This window comes from Carassius carassius, chromosome 34 (assembly GCF_963082965.1).
Source record: "Carassius carassius chromosome 34, fCarCar2.1, whole genome shotgun sequence".
Lineage (NCBI taxonomy): Eukaryota > Metazoa > Chordata > Actinopteri > Cypriniformes > Cyprinidae > Carassius > Carassius carassius.
In genome coordinates this window covers 20,734,615-20,756,425 of record NC_081788.1, presented here as the reverse complement: position 1 = coordinate 20,756,425, position 21,811 = coordinate 20,734,615, and the positions used below count along the sequence as shown (strand labels likewise).

At 36.7% G+C, this 21,811-nt stretch overlaps 1 protein-coding gene across 1 annotated transcript in view; it reads left to right on the top strand.

The window, feature by feature from the left end:
* The window catches only part of LOC132114696 (neurogenic locus notch homolog protein 2-like), a 73,233-nt gene that overhangs the window by 9,094 nt on the left and 42,328 nt on the right, over positions 1–21,811 (top strand). The window contains exon 2 of the mRNA XM_059522967.1: positions 13,573–13,654. Coding sequence (XP_059378950.1) covers positions 13,573–13,654 — 82 coding nt within the window. The remainder of the gene's footprint in view (positions 1–13,572; positions 13,655–21,811) is intronic.

Here is a 21,811-nt window from a genome sequence, read left to right as displayed (position 1 = left end):
GTAATGTTTACGTAATCTCAAATCAAACGAATTAAGTAAAGTGGTTGTAAAGAATTGTGTTGGATTAATTTACTTAATCATTTTTTTTGAGTGTACAGTGCATGTTCTTGCACTTAAACAGACAAATACATACAGAAATATGTCAAATTACCCATCTTGCCAAGTAACGTGGTAGCTTTAACAATGTTTAATTTATTCTTAATTTATACAGTGGTGTACGACTGGCCATTTTTTGTTTTATTTCAACCAATCTCTGTTCTGGACTCTGCACACAAACAATAATTTTCCAAAATGTAATTTTGGTGGAAATATTACAAAGTGTGTATATGGCTGTTAACAGAGGCACTGAAGACGGACGAAAAGAGGAGAAAATACTGTAGCAGGCAGAGCAAGCTCACTGTTCACAATGCATAGTAGCAGTACTGCTTTGTTTACAGCTGTAACTAAAGAAACACTGCATTACTGCTGTCAGAGAGTGAATTTGCATCTCATTCAGACCATCTGCTGTTTTTCCCAAAAGCATAATTTAATTTGTATCATTGTTCTATATATTCAATTGTGCTATTGCTTGTCATTTGTTCATTTGTTCTTATTTACTGACTGTTCACTTGTCTTTAATACATTTTTGGCAATTGGTAATTTGTAAGGCTAGTAGTTTTTGCTTTGGTATCGAAATTAGAATCGAGAATTGAATTGGTGTCTAAAATGTTGGTGTCATATAAGCTCATGTTTTAGAAAAAAAGTTAACATGCTTCATATCAATGATAACAGCAAAATTATGTTTTTTTTGTAGCATAGCCAGTAAAAATGTTGGCAGGGCAATTCAAAATTTGAACCACTGGCCCAACCGAACCCCAACCGGGCCAGTACAAAAAAAAACCTTAGCGTTGAACCCTGGTAGTCACAACTGTATTCGAGAGTAGCAAAGAGAAAGCCACTCTTCAGATGTCATATGACATCTCAGCTGAAGAAAACATGTGGGAGAGTCTGATGAGACCAAAACTGCAAAACTAAGCAAAATACTGTGTGCGATCAGAAAATCACCACTGCAGTGCGGAGGTGACATCTTCATTCTGTGGAGATGCTTTTCACAGAAGGTCTTGAACATTTAACAGCAGTTGCACCAGCTTCTGATTTGGTAGCACTGAATATTACAATGCACATTTGACAGTAGCTTGATTTGACAGTTTGGCAGTATTTTAATTGGAATGTGGTTTGAAATTTATTTATAAGAGCAGGTCATATGGTTTTTTGAAAAATATCTCTTTTGCAGTTTATAACATAGCCATCCTTAAATGAAAACAATCTGCGAAGTTGTTAATCAAAAAAGTGCATGATAAAAAAAGATATTGTCTCTCAAAAGAGAGAGTCGGTTCTGAGACACCTTAACGATTTGTCATATTTCCGAATCTTTTGCATGTTACCGCTATACGTGACTGGGTAACCATTTGCATAATCCCTGCCTGCCCGCAAATTTTTTTTTGTTCCTGCCTGAACAAAGTCTGACCTGCACACAAACACTTCTGCTGTTAGTGTGTTTACATGATGTTGAAAAGATGTTGTGTTCAAGGATACCACAGAAATACAATTCAAACCTTTTGTTGTGTGCATGTCATTTTATCAAAGACTGCTTCTCTAATCTTGGCTTTTGTCTTGTTGGCTTCTAATCTTCTTAATTTGGACTAACAAGCTCTCCGAACCACAATCTGTAAGTAGTACGATTGATACGTTATGTGTACATTTTCAATTGAGTGCTCCATATATAAAGTTTTTGTGCTAATAAGTGATGTATACCTAGTGCAGCTTTAGGTTTCCAGGTGAAGCCCAATATTAGTGTCTTAATGAAGTAGTTCTGATAATTCCCTAACAGTGTGTTGATTATTGTAGACTGATGTTGTTCTAATTACTTCATTTAATAATAAAAAATGTAGTGTAGCACACATACTTTATAATCATTGTGAAATGCTGTGTATTGTGTTGCACCGGTAGTTATAGGGTTAATGTGGGAGAAACGAGCGAGTTAGTTATAAGGCTGGTGCTCCTGTGATGCATCTGTTCTGCGTTCTGATTAAAAGTTAAGACAGAGCGTCTTTTGTCTGTCGTTCTTCAAACATTACAGTAGACATATTTTGGTTTACAGACTGTATTGTTTCATCAGGCTAGCACTCGGCTACCCACCATTATTGTTTTAAGTGTTCACAGTTCAGCAGCTAAACTTTAGCTGTGTGTATGATTCGCTTGCATAAGTGTTTTTGTATTGTATGTCATTATTATAAGAACGGATTGGCGCAATATATTATTGTTTTATGTAAAGGTGCTTTGTCAATGGTAGCGCTCACTAACTGGCTTGGCCAGCTGACCAACCAAGGGGTCATATAATGCTACATGCACTTTTACAAGTTGTTTGAACTGAAATGTGTGTTAGCAGTGTGTGTACACAACCACCCTATAATAATAAAAATCCACCAAGCGTTTTTTCTGTAATCTCTTTAAATGTTTTCCCTTTTCTCAAATTGAGCAGTCTGACCATGTGACGTCACATGGTCGGAGGTCCCTCAAACGATAGTTTGATTGGCAGCAGCGTTTCAGCACAGAGTGGACTTGCCTCAGACCCGCCCTGAGTGAGCCCTCATCAGTCCGAGATGCAGACAAGCATGACTCCTAAGTGATTGAGGTGTTTTGTTGTTGGATGTAATTAGGGCTGCTCCGATCACGATCGGCCGATTGTTAATGCGCATCTCGTCAGTAAAACCGGTTCTCTAATCAGCTGTAAATTCCCTCAGGTGCGTGATTTCACATAGAGCAGCTGTTACTACACAAGCCGTTGTTAACTGAGAAGATGCGCAAATAAACGCTGAAAATGAACGTGGATTTGCGCATCTTCTCAGTTAACAATTGCTCCGTGTAGTAACAGCTGCTATATGTGAAATCATGAACCTGAGGGAATTTACTGCTGATTAATCAGAACACTTGAAATAGGTCCACGTAGTGTTGTCAAAAGACCCGGTACTTCGGTACCAAATCGGTACTAAAAAAATTTAAATGTGACGGAACCTGGTTTCTTTAAGTACCGGTAGTACAGAGGTCCCGTTCAAACCCGGTCTAGCGCTATGATTTCCGCGAAGCAGAAAACGAGGACGGAATCTCAAAATCCAGTCATGAAAATGAAATTCTTATTTTTTAATATGGACATTTTAATATGGACAGTCATGGAATTTGTCAAAGTTAGCATAAATTAATCAAATCAAATCTCCATATGGACCAGCATCTGTAAATGTTAAGCCGCAAAAGTTGTTTGAAATATGAATCCGTGTTCTGCGCGTATCTGTGTGAATTAATGAATGGCAGAGACGTGCGGGTTTGTTTACTACATAGACCGAAGCGCATGACGCTTGCATTAATTTCAGCATCTGAGCTTCAGAGTTCTCTCTCCATCAAGCGATATCCGTCAGTATCAGATTTGGATCGTTCTTGTCTGACCGATATCTGATCCGCAGAAAATGCCTGTATCGGAGCCGATACTGATCCTGAATATCGGATCGATGCATCTCTAAACAAAACCTGCAAAATTTCAACTCAAAACTAGCCCAAAACTAGCCCAAACTATTTACATTTTGAGGGGGTCCCCTGGTAAAAATTAGGGGGTTTGTCTGAAGTGTGAATTCTTATAAGAGAAAACAACTTATGATTCCTAACACTGTGTCTACACCGGATGCGAGTGGCGTGGTGCGATGCGACAAAATTCTACAGAACCACTGATCTATAATAGAGATTCATTATATATAGATTAGTCAATATAACTCGGCATAATCAGTGATGCTGTCAACAATCGCTTTGTTGCGTCCGGTGTAGACACTGTTTAAGAAGAGATGGCTGAGGACGATGTCGAATGATTTGCAGATCCTCAGTACCACTGACAAACAAAATGTGTGGTAAGTACTGCCACTCCATATAAATGCACCACAGCTCCTCTCAGACTTACATTTATTCATTTAGCTGACGCTTTTATCCAAAGCAACTTACAATTGCTATACATGTCAGAGGTCACACGCCTCTGGAGCATTGAGGGGTTAAGTGTCTTGCTCAGGGACACATTGGTGTCTCACAGTGGATTCGAACCTGGGTCTTTCACACCAAAGGCATGTGTCTTATCCACTGCGCCAACACCACCCCACTTACGAAGACTAAAAGCTGATCCAGTCGATGGAAACAGTCATTAAGTGTGTTGAGGTCAGTCTTAGAATGTTTCAGCTGGTCATGTAGTGTGTCCCCAGCTTAAAGCACATGCACATAATGTACTTTTTTGATTGCAAATAAGTGCAGGTTCCTGTGAGTGTAACTCTACCGCTGAGTTAATGCCATTTGATGTGAATGTACGTTGCATTGTACAGAATATTGAGACGGAGGTGCCAGAAATGCAACTGATAGCATGTGCGCTGTAACATGATACTATGATGTTTCTTCAAAAGCAGATCATGGCAACATTTTAATGATCCACAATCAAAAATCATGATATTACACATCCCTATGGAGAAGTTTTTATTTTACAATGAGAATGAGTCCAAGTAGAATCTGCAACCCTTAAAATAATAATTATTATCTAATTGACAAAAAAGAAAAAAAAGTAATTTTTCCTTATGTCTTTTAATTACACTGCTGGACATCAATAATTTGTACTCTATAATATTTTTGATCTGTATTTTCCTCTGTATACATCTGTAAGGGAAACAGGTCAATTTAGCTCAAAGGGAATCATTTAAGATTTTAAAGGGAATTTGAACAGAATCACTGTTTCACGGCTGATCACTGAGACGCCCTGTGATCCACTGAACGAGCCGTTTAACATCAAATCTGCGCTGGATATTAATATCAAAAGTATAGTGAAAACACTATCAATTAGCACAGTAACAAGATCGGCAGTTTAAGACATTAACTTGTAAGCACAAAACACAAGATACTTCTCTTTTCAATATGAATAGGGCTTTATAAGATAAATCTAAGACATAAACTAATCTAACACATGAACGCACGCACTCACACATTTACACAAGTTGCAGGAAGATCGAAAGTTAGGGAAAGAATGAGTTTAAGAGAATGGAAATGTGGAATCCCAAGTTTACAGCAATACGTGAAATTGCATAGACATGAACAACCATCAATCACTTAATTAACCCTCAATGAGGTTAAAATTATATTAGATACACCAGTACAAATGTCTGAAGGTACATTGCCTGTGAAAAGGGAGTCCCTTTGATGTCGTTGAAACGGGGTTTCCGATGTCGCTGATTGGCTGGAAGTTCAGTAGTCGCTGAAGTGACGTCTTGGGAAGCCCGTGGTTGGGCGTTGGCTGAAGATGCAGAGTTGTGTGGCTGGTTGAAGTTGAACTCCACGTTACAAAACTTAACTCAGAACACGAAACTCTCAAACGGAAAAGAAAAGAAGTAAAGTTTGACGAGACTAGGTGGTGTTTCTTCTCATCGTGGCTAAGTAGCAGCAGGCGTGCAGGCTGAAGCACGCTGGAATCGCGCTCAAAGAACAGTGATGACAAATAGCATGGCTAAAAGCTAAAGCTAAGAAGCAAAGCTAAAAGCAGGCATGACTGATAGCAAAAGCAGAGCTAAAACTAAAAGCAGGCATGACTAGTAGCAGAAGCAAAGCTAACAACTAAAAGCAGGCATGACTAGTAGCAGAAGCAAAGCTAACAACTAAAAGCAGGATTTTATGGTGTCCTAAGTATTTAAACTGACCTGTTGGCCACACCTCAAATGTTGTCTTGACCAATCAGATATTGTCTTGGCTTGGGGGTATCATAGATCATTTTATCTTATCAAGCATGTGGTCCGAATTTTCCCGCTCTTGCAGGGTATAATTTTGGACATGATTCCTATAACAAGAATATGATACATTTGACAAATAACTGATGGTCAGGACTATTTCAAGCAAGCAGATTCAATCACACACATACAAAACATAATTATGAATCCTTAAGCTATCCCATAGTTATTAAAAGACATACACAATAAGTGAATATAACATGATAGTCAAATGTGTGGGTTACACATAAATGAATATGGAGTGAAGCGATGGACTGATATTCATTTATAAGTCCTTTTGAGGTAATTTTGGTCCATATATATGTAGAAAAGACAGTTTCTTTGCCATTCTCTTGACAAAGATTTCTGTGGAGACCAGAGGTTCAAAGCCCCCCCCCCCCCCCCCCCCCCCCCTTAGGAATTTCAGTCTGGTTCTGCTGGGGGAAGTCAATGGAACTTGTGTAGTACTCTCATGGGTTTACACGTGATGTCCGGCCTTGCCTATCAAATACGAACAACAAATTTGACAATCTCTTCTCTGAATTGAAATTGTCAATAATTGTTCTAGTGGTGTTAATGTTGAAAGCTGTTCAGTGAAAGGGTTGGTTGGTCATCTTGCTTGGGACTTGTGGCACAGAATGTTTTATGACTTCCTGTTGCCTTACTGAGGAATTTGGCTCATGTTTCAGCCACAGCCCTGATCGACTCTTTAATTTGTCTGGTTCGAGTCATTTCTGCTACACATCTGTATCTGTATACAATTTTATGTTTATGCTTGGTTTATATACTACAAACACTTTTTCCATTTTTATCACAGAATATTACGGATATTACGGAGTGCCCTTCGGCTTCGAGTATGAATGAAACACACTGCATGAGAGTTTTGAGCTCTCCGTAGTGTTCACATTAGAGCCCGACCGATATATCGTTTGGCTGATATGAGCCTGTCGCCGATATATCGATATTAACTTTTTTTTTTACATAACACATAATGCAGATGAAATGCTTGAATTGGTTTAATTACTTTGTCCAGCCTCACGCTCCATTGTTTGCTACAGGCGACCTGGATGAACGCTTTAAAGCTTAAGTCTATGGAAAACCACTGAAATTTGAACGGCCATATCTCCATAACGGCATGGAGAATCCGCACCAAATATGGGGGATTACTTGAGCTCGAGGAACCCTCTAGAACACAATCATAGTGTATGTATAGAGGTTCTCTTTCGAATTAGACTACACCCCCGCGGCGATAGCCCCCGGGGTTTGGGAGATACAGGTGGTTAAATTCGTGGACCGGCTACCGACGCGCAGAGAGTGACATTCGAGAAGGCTCCTCGAGCTGAAGGGATCCCCTAAATTTGGTGGAGATCCGCTGGTGCGTTCACGAGATGACACCAGTGAACACTTTCACTTCAGTAAGGAGGTCTTGTTCAGGCAGCAGCATTCAAGAATTGTCTTATTCGACCATAAGTGCCCTGCAAAATGGAATCTAGTAGTATTTGCTGTTGTATTAAAGAAGTACTTCGCTTTAAGTTATAAATGGAAAGCAAGTTAAATTGAAATATTTTTCTTTTCTTGCTGATCTGAAAAGTTATCTGATCTGTGGGTCAAAAACTGTAATGTGATTCGAACCATGAGATTTGTGATCCATTGAACAAGTATAATATACACAAAGAATATTGCCTATTTTTTTTTTTACCTACCTAATATTGGTATCAATATTGGGCCCCCCCCAAAAAACATATCGGTCAGGCTCTAGTTCACATCATTTTGTATACGAATATAACATAACCAAAACGGTGTGACTATCTTGTATCATTTAATTTAAATTTAGAGGGTTTCTGTGTTAAGTGACTAAAAGCCAAAATAAATCCTGTGTAATTAATTTTTATATCATGAATGCTTCCAAGGGGTTCAATACTTTTTGTATTACTATTGAGCTTTTACAGAGTGAACAAAAGCAAGTTTTTGGTGTATGCATTTTAAAAGCTGTGTGTTGAGTCACTGGTATGTTTGGTATATGGTGTGATGAGCATATCTTTTCTCTGAGTTTAATGATCAATAAAACCAGGTTTAAGACCACACAATGCTCTTGAACATTTTCCACAGTGCACAAAACTTGTCATTTCAGTTTCATACTCTGTTTTTGAGTGTAAGACTTCCAAGTGTTATTAACGAAATGTAGCTGGGCTCAAAGATAAAGATGCTTTGGGGCATTTATGTAAAGCCCCTTCTTTAGCTGTTGGTTTCATGCCCAGGTTGCTCTCACTTTCTCTGCACTTTTGCACACAACGATATTTTGAGGCCCGGTCAAAGTACAGGAAGTCGGTATTAGCGCTCAGTGCACTTCCTGTCTTCAGCTGTAGTATTGTGTTACTTAGTGTCAGTGCTGCTTTGAAATCATATGACCTGCCACCCAGTGTCTTAAAGGGAAGTGTGGGCTAAGACTTGCTTCTGTTTGCAGAAATACACTTGACTTGTCGGTAAACTGGCCTAATATGTATAAATCAAGAGTTTAAAGGTTTTAAACTCCTAAACACAATATTTGATTTAAACCATACGCTTTTGAAATTAGTTTGGTGAGTTGAATTTGCTTGGTTATATTACAGCCAGATGTTCATATACTTCGTTGTGACGTCCAGAGCTGTGACGTGTGTCTAGATGCTTCCTGTATTTTGAGATGAAATGAGTGAAAGTATCTGATCAGTTAGGAATTTCCATCTTGAACGCACTTGGCACATCGTCATCGTAAAGGGTTATAGGTTTATTTTCCTCACCTTTGTTGCTCTACCACTTTGTCTCTGACCTTTCCCCCCCAACAACTCCACTCTCCGAAGTCTTTGTATCAGAAGGAGTGGTGTGGTTTACAATCTACAGCAGCTTTTTTCCTTTGCTTTGTGTCGTCAGAAGAATTTTGCGACATTCTGCGTAACATCCTGACAATGTAAAGCAGCTTTCACTTACTAAAGTACTAGTTTGCCTGATTGTGTTAATTAGAAATGCAGTGATCTGTGATAATTTTGGTATCAGCAATATTTAGCATTGTTTTTTAACACTTTTCCTGCCAGCTTTTTTTTTTAACTGTTTTTTATTATAACATGCTATAAAAGTTATACATCAGAGATAGAGATAGGGGTGCCGACATTTGAAAAGATTTACAAAGATATAAAGAAAAATGGAAAAAGAAGAAGTAGGTGTCTTTCACACAGTTTCCAAACTTAAAAAAGAACATATTTAAAAGGAAAATCCATATGCTTTGTGAACATGCATACATAATCCACCCCACTATGTAGAGTCAGTTAGCTATTATTATGTATTATTCTTAAGATTGGACTAAATTTTGGAATACCTAAGATTAATGAATTTTCAGAATAATTTTTTCATTGGCAGTTTATGTTATCTAATGAAGCCATAATGTAAAGTGTGAATGAACAATAAAAGATCAAAACACTTTCAAACAATATCTAGGGCATTTGTAGTCCAGATAAAAAATAAAAAAAAATAAAAGAATGTTTGAAGATAAATAGCCTATTAAGTCTAAATATTTCAGTAGTTGGCTCTGTAATAAATACCATAAGGAAAACACAAATCTGAATGGTTATTTAAGATTATTTAAATATGGTTTAGAAAGAAACAGCTGCTTTATTTACTGTGTTTACAGGGTAAGGGCTGCATTTAGCGCCATCTGCTGTCAGAGAGTGAATGTGCTTTCATTCAGCGCGTCTCTCACGTGTTCCTCCATGTGCTTCTCATGCGTGCTTGTTTACATCAGAGCGCATGCGCTCTTTCAAGCAGCATACAGCGGTGTTGTGCATTTTAAGCAGCTGATGGGAATACTATTCTTAAAATGCATTCCAAATTTGGAATAATTTGTAATGTATTTTTATTCACGGTATTTAGAAGTGTCCACGATAACAATATCGTGCATATTAATCACCACAATATATCGCATTACCGAATACCGGCACTGGTCTATTTGTAAGTATCTTGTAATAACTTTCCACTTAAATTCTTTGAGTTAGTTACTCTATGGGCCCCAGAACATATATCTATCCAGTCCTCTTGTGTAATCTCTACCTGCAATTCAGGCTTCCATCATTCTTTATATGCAAAATAATAATAAGGGTGAAGTGATAGCAGTCTCTGATATAATTTTGAAATAAGCCTCGTCAATTGTCCCCATCTGTATTTTCATCATTAACTTTTCTATTTTGTTTGGATTAATGATATTCTTCCACTCTTTATGTTTTTTAAAAACCAATATCTAATGCCGATGGTATAAAGTTATTTATTGTACTTATACTAGATAAAGGAGATATGGAAAGCGTAATTTTCAATGAAGATTATATCTTTTTCCATATTTTTAAAGTTACTCTTGTCCACTTGTCACATTACCCCATCTGAAATCTATGAAAGGAGTGAAACCACGCCTCTATTGGTTTCAGCTGTGCTGCCCAATAATATCATTTAAGATTTGGAAGACCTACTCCCACATTAGCCTTCATAAGCTAAATTTAGAAACCGCCAAAAATCTTTATGATTTTCATTAAAAAATTCATGGCCCCCAGAATATTTTGTTTTTATGAATATCTGAACATGCAATGCATCAAAATAAAGAACAGAGCCTTTATCTTTAAACAAAAAAACCCAGTTTTATTCTAGCTTCAAGCATTATTTTTTTATCATCACTTAAATGTAGGTATGTTTTATGAAAAAAAGCAACATTTTTAGCAAAAAGCAGAGAAAATCACATTTTTATCAAATACTACATCTGGATCATATTCAGTAGGATGATCAAAGCAAAGATGGAGTGGATCGTGTCCATCAACACCTCCAAAGCTTGCACAGTCATTTGCCACTTCCTGGACGCGTCGACGTCATCGATTACGTCGACTACAAAAATACGTCGGCGTGCGTGAAATCATCGACGCGTCACACTGTTTACATCTCGCGTAATGGCGGCTTCTGCTCCTGGGAATGGAGAAAGTTGCATTCTATCACAAAAATGTCCAAAATGTATCCAGTAGACTCCCGAAGGGATGTAAAAAGTATGATAATTTTACTCCCCTCCTGAAAACATTGCATTGCCTGCCAGTTCATTATCGAATTGAGTTTAAAGTCTTACTACTTGTCTAAAAAACACTAAACAGTCTAGCTCATCCTTATTTGTCTGATTTACTCCACTTCTACACTCCGACAAGGGGATTAAATCAAGAGTTTAATAAATAGATAAATAGCCTATTAAGTCTAAATATTTCAGTAGTTGGCTCTGTAATAAATACCATAAGGAAAACACAAATCTGAATGGTTATTTAAGATTATTTAAATATGGTTTAGAAAGAAACAGCTGCTTTATTTACTGTGTTTACAGGGTAAGGGCTGCATTTAGCGCCATCTGCTGTCAGAGAGTGAATGTGCTTTCATTCAGCGCGTCTCTCACGTGTTCCTCCATGTGCTTCTCATGCGTGCTTGTTTACATCAGAGCGCATGCGCTCTTTCAAGCAGCATACAGCGGTGTTGTGCATTTTAAGCAGCTGATGGGAATACTATTCTTAAAATGCATTCCAAATTTGGAATAATTTGTAATGTATTTTTATTCATGGTATTTAGAAGTGTCCACGATAACAATATCGTGCATATTAATCACCACAATATATCGCATTACCGAATACCGGCACTGGTCTATTTGTAAGTATCTTGTAATAACTTTCCACTTAAATTCTTTGAGTTAGTTACTCTATGGGCCCCAGAACATATATCTATCCAGTCCTCTTGTGTAATCTCTACCTGCAATTCAGGCTTCCATCATTCTTTATATGCAAAATAATAATAAGGGTGAAGTGATAGCAGTCTCTGATATAATTTTGAAATAAGCCTCGTCAATTGTCCCCATCTGTATTTTCATCATTAACTTTTCTATTTTGTTTGGATTAATGATATTCTTCCACTCTTTATGTTTTTTAAAAACCAATATCTAATGCCGATGGTATAAAGTTATTTATTGTACTTATACTAGATAAAGGAGATATGGAAAGCGTAATTTTCAATGAAGATTATATCTTTTTCCATATTTTTAAAGTTACTCTTGTCCACTTGTCACATTACCCCATCTGAAATCTATGAAAGGAGTGAAACCACGCCTCTATTGGTTTCAGCTGTGCTGCCCAATAATATCATTTAAGATTTGGAAGACCTACTCCCACATTAGCCTTCATAAGCTAAATTTAGAAACCGCCAAAAATCTTTATGATTTTCATTAAAAAATTCATGGCCCCCAGAATATTTTGTTTTTATGAATATCTGAACATGCAGTGCATCAAAATAAAGAACAGAGCCTTTATCTTTAAACAAAAAAACCCAGTTTTATTCTAGCTTCAAGCATTATTTTTTTATCATCACTTAAATGTAGGTATGTTTTATGAAAAAAAGCAACATTTTTAGCAAAAAGCAGAGAAAATCACATTTTTATCAAATACTACATCTGGATCATATTCAGTAGGATGATCAAAGCAAAGATGGAGTGGATCGTGTCCATCAACACCTCCAAAGCTTGCACAGTCATTTGCCACTTCCTGGACGCGTCGACGTCATCGATTACGTCGACTACAAAAATACGTCGGCGTGCGTGAAATCATCGACGCGTCACACTGTTTACATCTCGCGTAATGGCGGCTTCTGCTCCTGGGAATGGAGAAAGTTGCATTCTATCACAAAAATGTCCAAAATGTATCCAGTAGACTCCCGAAGGGATGTAAAAAGTATGATAATTTTACTCCCCTCCTGAAAACATTGCATTGCCTGCCAGTTCATTATCGAATTGAGTTTAAAGTCTTACTACTTGTCTACAAATCACTAAACAGTCTAGCTCATCCTTATTTGTCTGATTTACTCCACTTCTACACTCCGACAAGGGGATTAAGATCGGAGGGCAAGTTCTCCTCCAGATCCCAAGTACCCATTTAAAGACCAGGGTATCTAGAGCTTTTGAAGTGGCTGGTCCCACCCTTTGGAACAACTTACCAGTGCACATTAGAATAGCTTCCACTTTATTTTAAAACTCATCTCTTCTCTTTGGCTTTTAATGTATAGCAAGGTTTGGTTTTTGTATGGTTTTATTGTCTGATGTTTTTTCTCTCTTTGTTGCATTTTATTTTTTGTTGTGAAGCACTTTGGTTGACCTTGCTCCGTGCTTAAACTTGCTCCAGAAATAAACTGAACTTGAATGGGAATACTATTGAATACGAATTGAATTTTCAGCAGCCATTACTCCAGTCTTCAGTGTCACATGTTCCTTCAGAAGTCAAATGCTGATTTGGTGCTCAAGAAACATTTCTTATATTGTCAGTGTTGAAAACGTATTTTTGTGAAAACTGATACATTTTCCACAGGATTCTTTGAAGAACATTTATTTGACATATAATTTCTTGACATAGATCAATTTATTGCTCATACTCAAAGCATTCATTTCTTATTAATTTCATTAATAAAAATCTTATTCACTTCGAACTTTTGAACAGGAGTTTATATAGTAAATTAACCCAAATTAACCTGTACATGAATTAACCTGAAATATTAATTTGAGTTTAAGTAATTTTTATAGGTGAGAATAAAGACTGTTTTATAATCAAAAACACTTGCACAGCTATAGTGATTAAATTGTATTAATTTTGAATTTGTACTGTTATGGGTTCTTTGCACAGCACTTGATGTGATCTCAACTGAGCCAGTCATGATCTGATGTGTTCATGTTTCTTCACAGCTCTGCAGTGTGTGGACCCCGTGAAGCCCTGTGTGAACAATGCTTCGTGTGTAACTTTCCACAATGGAACAGGCCACTGCAGGTAAGCAAGGACCACTCTCAGACTTAAACTCTTCTGTCTGAGGCTCAGTGAGAACCAGCTGCAAGCACCAAGCTGCATTGCCTTACTTAATTTCCCCAAAGAAATAATGAAATTAGGTCACCCTAAGTATTCAGTATTGCCAAATATGCTCTCCTGATAAAGTTGGAGTCCTCCCACGGTACACTGAGTTTATTAAGTTTAGGTCTTAATGATTGCTTTTTTTATCAGTGCATGTGTGTTTTTGCGGTGCATTTAAAACCATCTTTGAATGTAGGAAAAACTATGCAAAGCGTATTCAAAAAAGACCAGTAACAGTTGGAGTGGAAAAAAACTGTAAAATGCATCCAATTTTTGTGGTTCAAAGCTTAAAACACACACACACAAGTTCCCTTCACTGTTAAATGCCTGTTCCTTTACTGCGGTTGTTCAATTGAATGTTGCTTGTGGCTGCTTGTAATTGTACTATTTATGCCGTATGATTGAGGGTTAGTTACATTTATTGCTTTGCCGAAAATAAACACTTGCTAACAAACCTATCATGTTACATTTCTATGGGCTGTGAAACACAGAGGGACCGTTTTCTTTTATAATATATATATAGATATATATATATATATATAGATATATATATATATATATATATATATATATATATATATATATATATATATATATATATATATATATAAATCAGTTCTCATTTTTTCATGCTTTTGTTATGCTGAGTAAATTTGTTTTATATTTATTTTTAGCTTTAAGTTATATTCAATTTATGTCAATATATGTGTGTATATAATACATGCGTAAGTAATAAGTTACTAATAATATTACATTCATTTCTTGTTTATTTTTCTTTATTTTACCGTAACAGGTGCAAAATCAAATTTTTATATAGAAAATGTTTATATTCCACTCTTATTAAATGTACCATTATTCTTCTAGTATATGGAACTGACCAACTTCAGTGATTATGTGTGATTTAAAAGTTTAGAAGCAAATTGAAGACGTTTGTTTTTCAAGGCACTTTGTGACTTTTCTTTATACACAAAAAGTGTAAAATTCTGACAAAATCTGATTTCTTGTTGATTTGATATTTTATAATAGTGATTTTATAATTTCAAAATATAGAGAAAAAGTAGAATTTAATGACTTATAAGCCAATAAATGCGCTCATCCGAAGCAACCAAACCTGCATCTCAGAGCGTGCGCAAATATTAAGCCCTTTCTGAGGTATTGTGTTTGAATGGACAAATTCACACAAAGATTATGTCAAAATGCCCATCTTGGTAAGTATCCTATAGCAGACATAGCCGGCTGAACATACTGGATCAGTTCTCTTAAAGTGACAGATTTTTCTTAATATTAATCGAACCGTAACAACAAATAAATCACTTACTGCTCTTGATTGAATAGATTCAATCAAACTTTAATAAAGGTTAATCTTTAATTTATACAGTCAAATATTTAATGCTGTTTTACATTTGATTACTTTATTCAATTTCTGTACCTAAAAACTAATGCTAGACCTACCTAAAAAAAAATTAAATCACTGTTTATTTTATTTGTATCTTTATTGCATTTATTTGTGCTGTTGCTTGTAGTTAAATGGATTATTCTTATTTTCTTTATTTTTATTTGACAGTATAATTTTTCTCTAAACACAGCACATACCAAACCATATGGAATCCATGACTCTAAAACCGTATATATATATACAGTTGTGTTCAAAATTATTCAACCCCTTGACTTGCAAGACAATTTGCTGTGGAGGATAACATTTTATGAAATCAATTTAACAAAGGCATCAGTAAAGTATTAAGGAAAGTTTGTTAATACACTTTTGAGTGATTCTGAGAATGGAACATTGATGAATCATGATAAAATTTTGAATTGGCTCTAAACATTCATGTTCAAAATTATTCAACCCCCTTTGTGCAGAATCTTTTATTCTTTAAAATTACCTATAAACGCTGTCTGTAAGTGTTTAGAAGCTTCTGTCACCTCTCTACTACAGTTTTGGCCCATTCCACACCTGAAAAAGCTTTCAGATCACTGATAATCTTTGGTTTTTACATTGCCACTGCTTTCTTCAAATTCAACCAGATATTTGAAATGAGAATTAAGCCTGGAGACTGAACAGGTCACTCAAGTACATTCTTTGACTGATCCCTGAACAAAGCAGTAGTAGATTTGGATGTGTACTTTGGTATGACTGGCCTGCAGGAAAGTCCATTGATCATCAGCTTCAGTTTTTGCACCAAAGGCATCACAATTCTTGTCAAAATGGCCTGACACTTTAAAGAATCCATGATGTCCTTCATACAGTCATGATTTCCACTTCCTTCTACAGTAAAGAAACCCCATAACAGGACTGATCCACCTCCAAGTTTGAGGATGGAGATGGTGTTCTTCTGCTTATGAGCGTTGCCTTTTTTTGCAGCAGACATACCGCTGATCCATGGGTCCAAAAAGTTCCAGTTTGGTCACATCACTCCATAAAACATTCCTCCAGAGCTCCACAGGTCAACACAAATGAATTTTATCAAGTTCAAGTTGGCTTTTTGTTCTTCTTGATCAAGAGTGGTATTTATCAAGATGTCTCAACATGAAGGCCATACTTGTCTAGTGTTTTTCTTACACACTGCATTGAAATTGTTTTCCTCCTTTCATCGGGTCATCTTGCAAGTCTTTGGCTGTACATTGCAGGTTTTTTCTCAGTTGCTCTGATTAAACATTTTATGATATTGTGCTTTTTCTTCCACAACCTCAAAGATTTTCTGGTAAAACACACTTTAAGCTAAGGAATAAGGCTGAGAGCTGTGTCTCTAGGAACTTTCAATGTCTTGGAAATCTTCATATAGCCTTAGCCTTTCTAAAGTAATACGATATTTATTCTCTTTAGCTTTTGTGAGATCTCTGTTGACATTTTTGCTACTCAACTTTAATACATGCATGGGCCAAACTGTATGTGTAACAGCTCAAGCTCATTCTGTTTTTAATAGTTTCTAAAGGCTTAATTGTGTTTTGAGACAGTTTTATTCCCCACCATGCAAATAAGTGATTTAAAAACAGCAATGTTGAATAGGGGTTGAATAATTATGACATAGCAGTATTATTAAAAAATCTTATAACTCAAATATATTACATTATATATTGACAATATCACTTTTAATATGCCAGTGAACTGTTATAGATGCAAGTTTTATTAGATCCTGGATCTTCAGAAAAGCTTGTATTTGTAAAGTACTGCAGTCTCTAGGGGGTTGAATAATTTTGAACACAACTGTATATATATATATATATATATATATATATATATATATATATATATATATAATATATATATATATATATATATATATATTGTGGTGGAACAATACATGTATTTGTACCAAACCGTCATGGTACAGACATCTCGGTTCGGTGCACAAGGCATTACAACCGTTACAGGCATTTCACTCCCAATCCATAAGGGGGCGCCCTCAGCAATGCAACGCTGTTGGATATCCGGCCACCAGCAGAAGAACAGCGAATGCTGTGAGTTGCGCATATGAAAACTTACAACGAAAACAAAAAACAAAGGCCACTAGACAGTGACTATGTGCTTAAAACACTTTACAATTAACCTGACAAGGCTTAAAACACTTGAGAATGATAAAATTTCTTGAGAAAGCAGACCTAGCCCGATCATTCAGATTAGTGATTAGTTAAACACTGGAGCATCCTGTTAACCGCAGGTAACGTTAATCATATTGTATTAGCAGGTGAACATAAAATATCTTACATACCACTACTGGTGAGCTAGCCAGTGTAATGCAGATATGTCTGAAAGGTCTGCGCGAGGATATCGTCATGTTCTCGCGAGACCAGTCAGATCTCATGAGACATTATGATCCTGCGAGATCTCGTGCCACAAGATCTCATCACACCCCTACTATCTATCTATCTATCTATCTATCTATCTATCTATCTATCTATCTATCTATCTATCTTTATATATATATATATATATATATATATATATATATATATGTATTCATTAGCCACAGCACTTCACGTCTGATATGTGACCCACATAGATTGCAGTAAATGATAAAACGATTGTGGTACAAATTAATGTGTTACATTAGTACAGTGATACTTTTTCAATAATTTGAATACAAATACTAGTTTACAACATTCAGTAGCACAAAGAACCATTTTGCACAGATAAATAGGCTAAGTGGAGATTGCTGACATCACACACTCAAGTTCATGCCAGCTCTTACATTAAAAATAATATGGAAAGATAAAAAATAAAAAATAAATAAAAGTTTCCATAGATCTACTCTTTGATGTTTGTTTGATGTTTGAATCATGTCTCATCTTTTGGAATAGAACTGGCTAGCTGGTGCTGTCACAAAAAATAGGGTCCTAGTAGTACTGCAGTCCTGAATCTGCAGCCTCCGGTATTTCAGAAACACAGCAATGGGGTTGTTTTTGTTCAGACCAATGTGAAAATCGACTCAGGTTTCTACCCTGCAAACACACGCAGAGCTGTAAATGTGTACCGGTGGATCGATAAGAAGATAATTCAATATAAAAATCTAAAGAGTAAAATGTATTTGTTATTTAATTAATAAAATAATTGATTGATAACCATTGTTTAAATTAATATAATAATGAATACTTTTGACTCATCAATTTTATTAAAAATGGTTTAACGACTAAAATGTGAAGTGAATCATTTTATAAAACTATCTGAACTGTAAATCTTGCTTTTTACAGTCATTTTACAGTTAAATATGTTAGTATAGACGTTGCCCTACCCTGCTCATATGGTATTAATTTAATTTGTCTTAAAAAAGGTCTTAAAAAGTCTTGCATTTAAGCTAAAAAATCCAGCACAAACCCTGTTGTAAAATGTTACCAATCTCAAAATGATTATTCAGTGTTTCCTCTAGAATTTTTCTAGCTTGTGGTGGCAGGCCTATTTCCACAGGGGAATGGGGCATCGCCCATGGGTAATTTCCCATGGATCATGCCCCCTTCCCCCTGGTGGTTAAATCCTCCCCACCCAAGAATCAGGCACACTCATACACAGGCCACTTTCTGAGGAACTGAAAAATGAAAATAACCAACCATATCTGTCAAAACATTTCAGAAGATATTTATTTGCAATGAGCAGGCAGCCTGACTAAGATTTTTTTTTTTTCCTGGGTTTTAAATTACAAGCATAGATAAATACAATATAGGTCTAACAAAGTTACAAATAAAATAACGTCTTAGTATTGTTCAGGTTCAGAAATGTAATAATTAAGTGCAAAATAAAACTGCATAGTGTATGAATTATATATAGATTAGATCTTTGTTAAAACTCTGTTTTGTTGTTTGATTAACATTAATGACACATACAGCAGCAGGTATTTTTGGGCTGCTGTCCCTTTAAGACCTGATGCACAGATTCAGTATAATGCAACAGCTGTTTTCACTGATTTAAGGTATAACCGACTGCATTTACCGGAATGATTGTCGAGATGGGTATTTTGACATAATTTTAAAGTATGTATATGTATCTGTTCAAAACCCACAGAGATACGAAAGAGGAATCAACAAGCATTAACACTTTCTGAAACATGCCTGTGTGTGTGTGTATGTGTGTGAGCTTCAGGTGTGTGCAGCTGTGCCCATAGAAAACGCACAAGTTTATCCATCATATATTTTAACAAACCAACAATGACTTAAAATCCTGTGTAACCACGAGTATATACAGTTCGATTGAGCCTGGCAGCTCGAACCCACAGCAGCTCCGGGGATCTATTGATGAACACGAATCATTTCTCCGTCTCCGTGGATAAATGAAACCCCTCATGATTATACAGATCACTGTGGCTCTCACATTATATGACATGTTCAGCATGGGCGGCGGATTTGTCAATCTGAAAGGAATCTCAGAACATCCTGATTTGAGAAAGCGGATTTTAAAATATGAAGTTAAAAAAGACCACTGGGTGGATTTTTATAATTATCTGATGGATGTTTACACACACTTCCAGCACACGTTTATGTTCAAACAACAGCAAAAGTGAATTTTGCATCCGATGACCCCTTTAAATATCGGACATTCTTGTTGATCTCCTAAACTGTAAAGGAGACACGTTACATGCAGAGTTTGTTTATCAGTAGTATTTGTTGAGAACCAAGAGATGTCAATGTTTCCATTAATTTGCCATTTAATGTTATTACTGCAAAACAGTTCTCACTCATAATATTTCATTTTATAGGTAAGGGGGAAAGGTTTGTAAAAGAGATGAGATGAAATGAGAAGATTGTGTAGTATCATTCACATTGTCGATTTGTTACACTAGAAAATTCCACAAAGTTTATGCGAGGATCTGCCACTGAACTTTCTGGCGTGAAAACCAAAATCGGAACTTCCCATGTTGACAGGAATCAGGCACACTGCCAAATCTATACAGCTCAAATTCTTGAATGCTATGAAAATTTATCTCTGCTTGACTTTGCTCAAGAATGCAGGCTTTCAGCAACATGAAATGGCTGCCTGGCTGTGCGAGCAATCTCAAAATGGAACAGGCTGACACAAAGTACTCTCAGGAGTTACTAATACATTCTGTGTAGGTGAGGTGACACCCGTGAACCAAAGTCAACAAGGTGTTTTTCAGTTTTTTTCCCCTCTGCTACTGAGCGCTCTGTACAGGAAGAGCAGTGTGACAGAGGTTGGTAGAGCAGGGTGTGTGTGAGTGGTCAGACCGGTGTGTCTGCAAGCCTCCAGCCAGCGTGTGAGAATCAAGCTGTGTGTCACCTATGTGTCTCTGTCATTTTCTGTGTGTTTTGTGTGCTTGTGCAAGTGTGTCTGGTTTCATATGTGCCTGTGTGTGTCATTGAACTTGAAAGCATGTGTGTGGTGTAGGAGAGAGACTCATGAGGAAGCCTGCAGGATTTCCACTGCAGTTCCAGTTTCAGAGCACATTACCAGTAGAACATAGAAAAGAATCATGTGGTTCACTAAAACCTGAATTAATGGAGAAGTAGTGATGCAGATTAATGACTTTATCCAGATTCTTCAGCTACTGTGCTTTAAAGGTAATTAATTTTTTTAACTGACAGTCCGACACTTTGTTGTTCACATACAAAAGCACAGGATTCTAAAATCCTCTCTAAGAAGTTGCGTTTCAAAATTTGTCCTTCTGTCCTCAATAAAGGGGCAGTCACACTGCATTCATACGCATGCGAGTGCGTCAGACTGGAAACGCAAGCTCTTGCGAAAAATATCGCATTTCGCTGCGTTCCAAAGTTCAAGTTTGGTGAACTCTGACCTGCGAATTCGCATCACGTGAAGACATGGGGCCAGTAGAAGATCGATACGTCACTGCGTGACCTCTCTGTACAGAAATTCAAAAATGAAGGAGACGCTAATTTTAGTTGTAGCGCAGTGTCCTATTTTATATAATACATATTTAAAAGATTATAAAAAAATAAAAAAAATAAAGCTGCATGGTTTGCAGTGTCAATGGAAACAGGAACAGATGGTACATTTGAATGAGGACACGTTTTATAATTTTTTATTGCTTAGTGTGTATATGTTTATATAGAGAGAGACAGAGAGTACAATATAATAAGATACTTTCGACAACGTTGCAAAAAAGTCACAGTACAAGCTAGGGGTGTAACGGTACGTGTATTCGTACCGGACCATTTCGGTACAGGGCTTTCGGTACGGTGCACGTGTGTACCGAATGACGGAATGCAATATTTTGTGCGCGGAACGTAAGTACATTTTCGTGTATAACAAACGAAAATATTACACAGCCGTGTCTACACAACTTTCAAATGCAGACGAGCTCGACACGCAGTAGCTGCTGTCTCATCTTTCACCTCGCGCGGTCTCAAAAAATGCCCGCATGCGAATGACGAAAAGGACATAATGCAGACAGTGTGTGGACGGCCGAAGTATACTTGATCTTTATCAGTGGTGCACGAGATGCGATGACAATGTGTGTGGCATTGCATTATAAGGTTATGTTAGCCTATCCAGTTGAAGCCACTACAAAAAAAAAAGAGAGAACATCAATGTGGAGAAGATCTTGTTTACATCAAAACTGAAACCAAGCCGTTCACACAGAACGTATATTTTGCGCATTTTCTAGAGGGAGACCG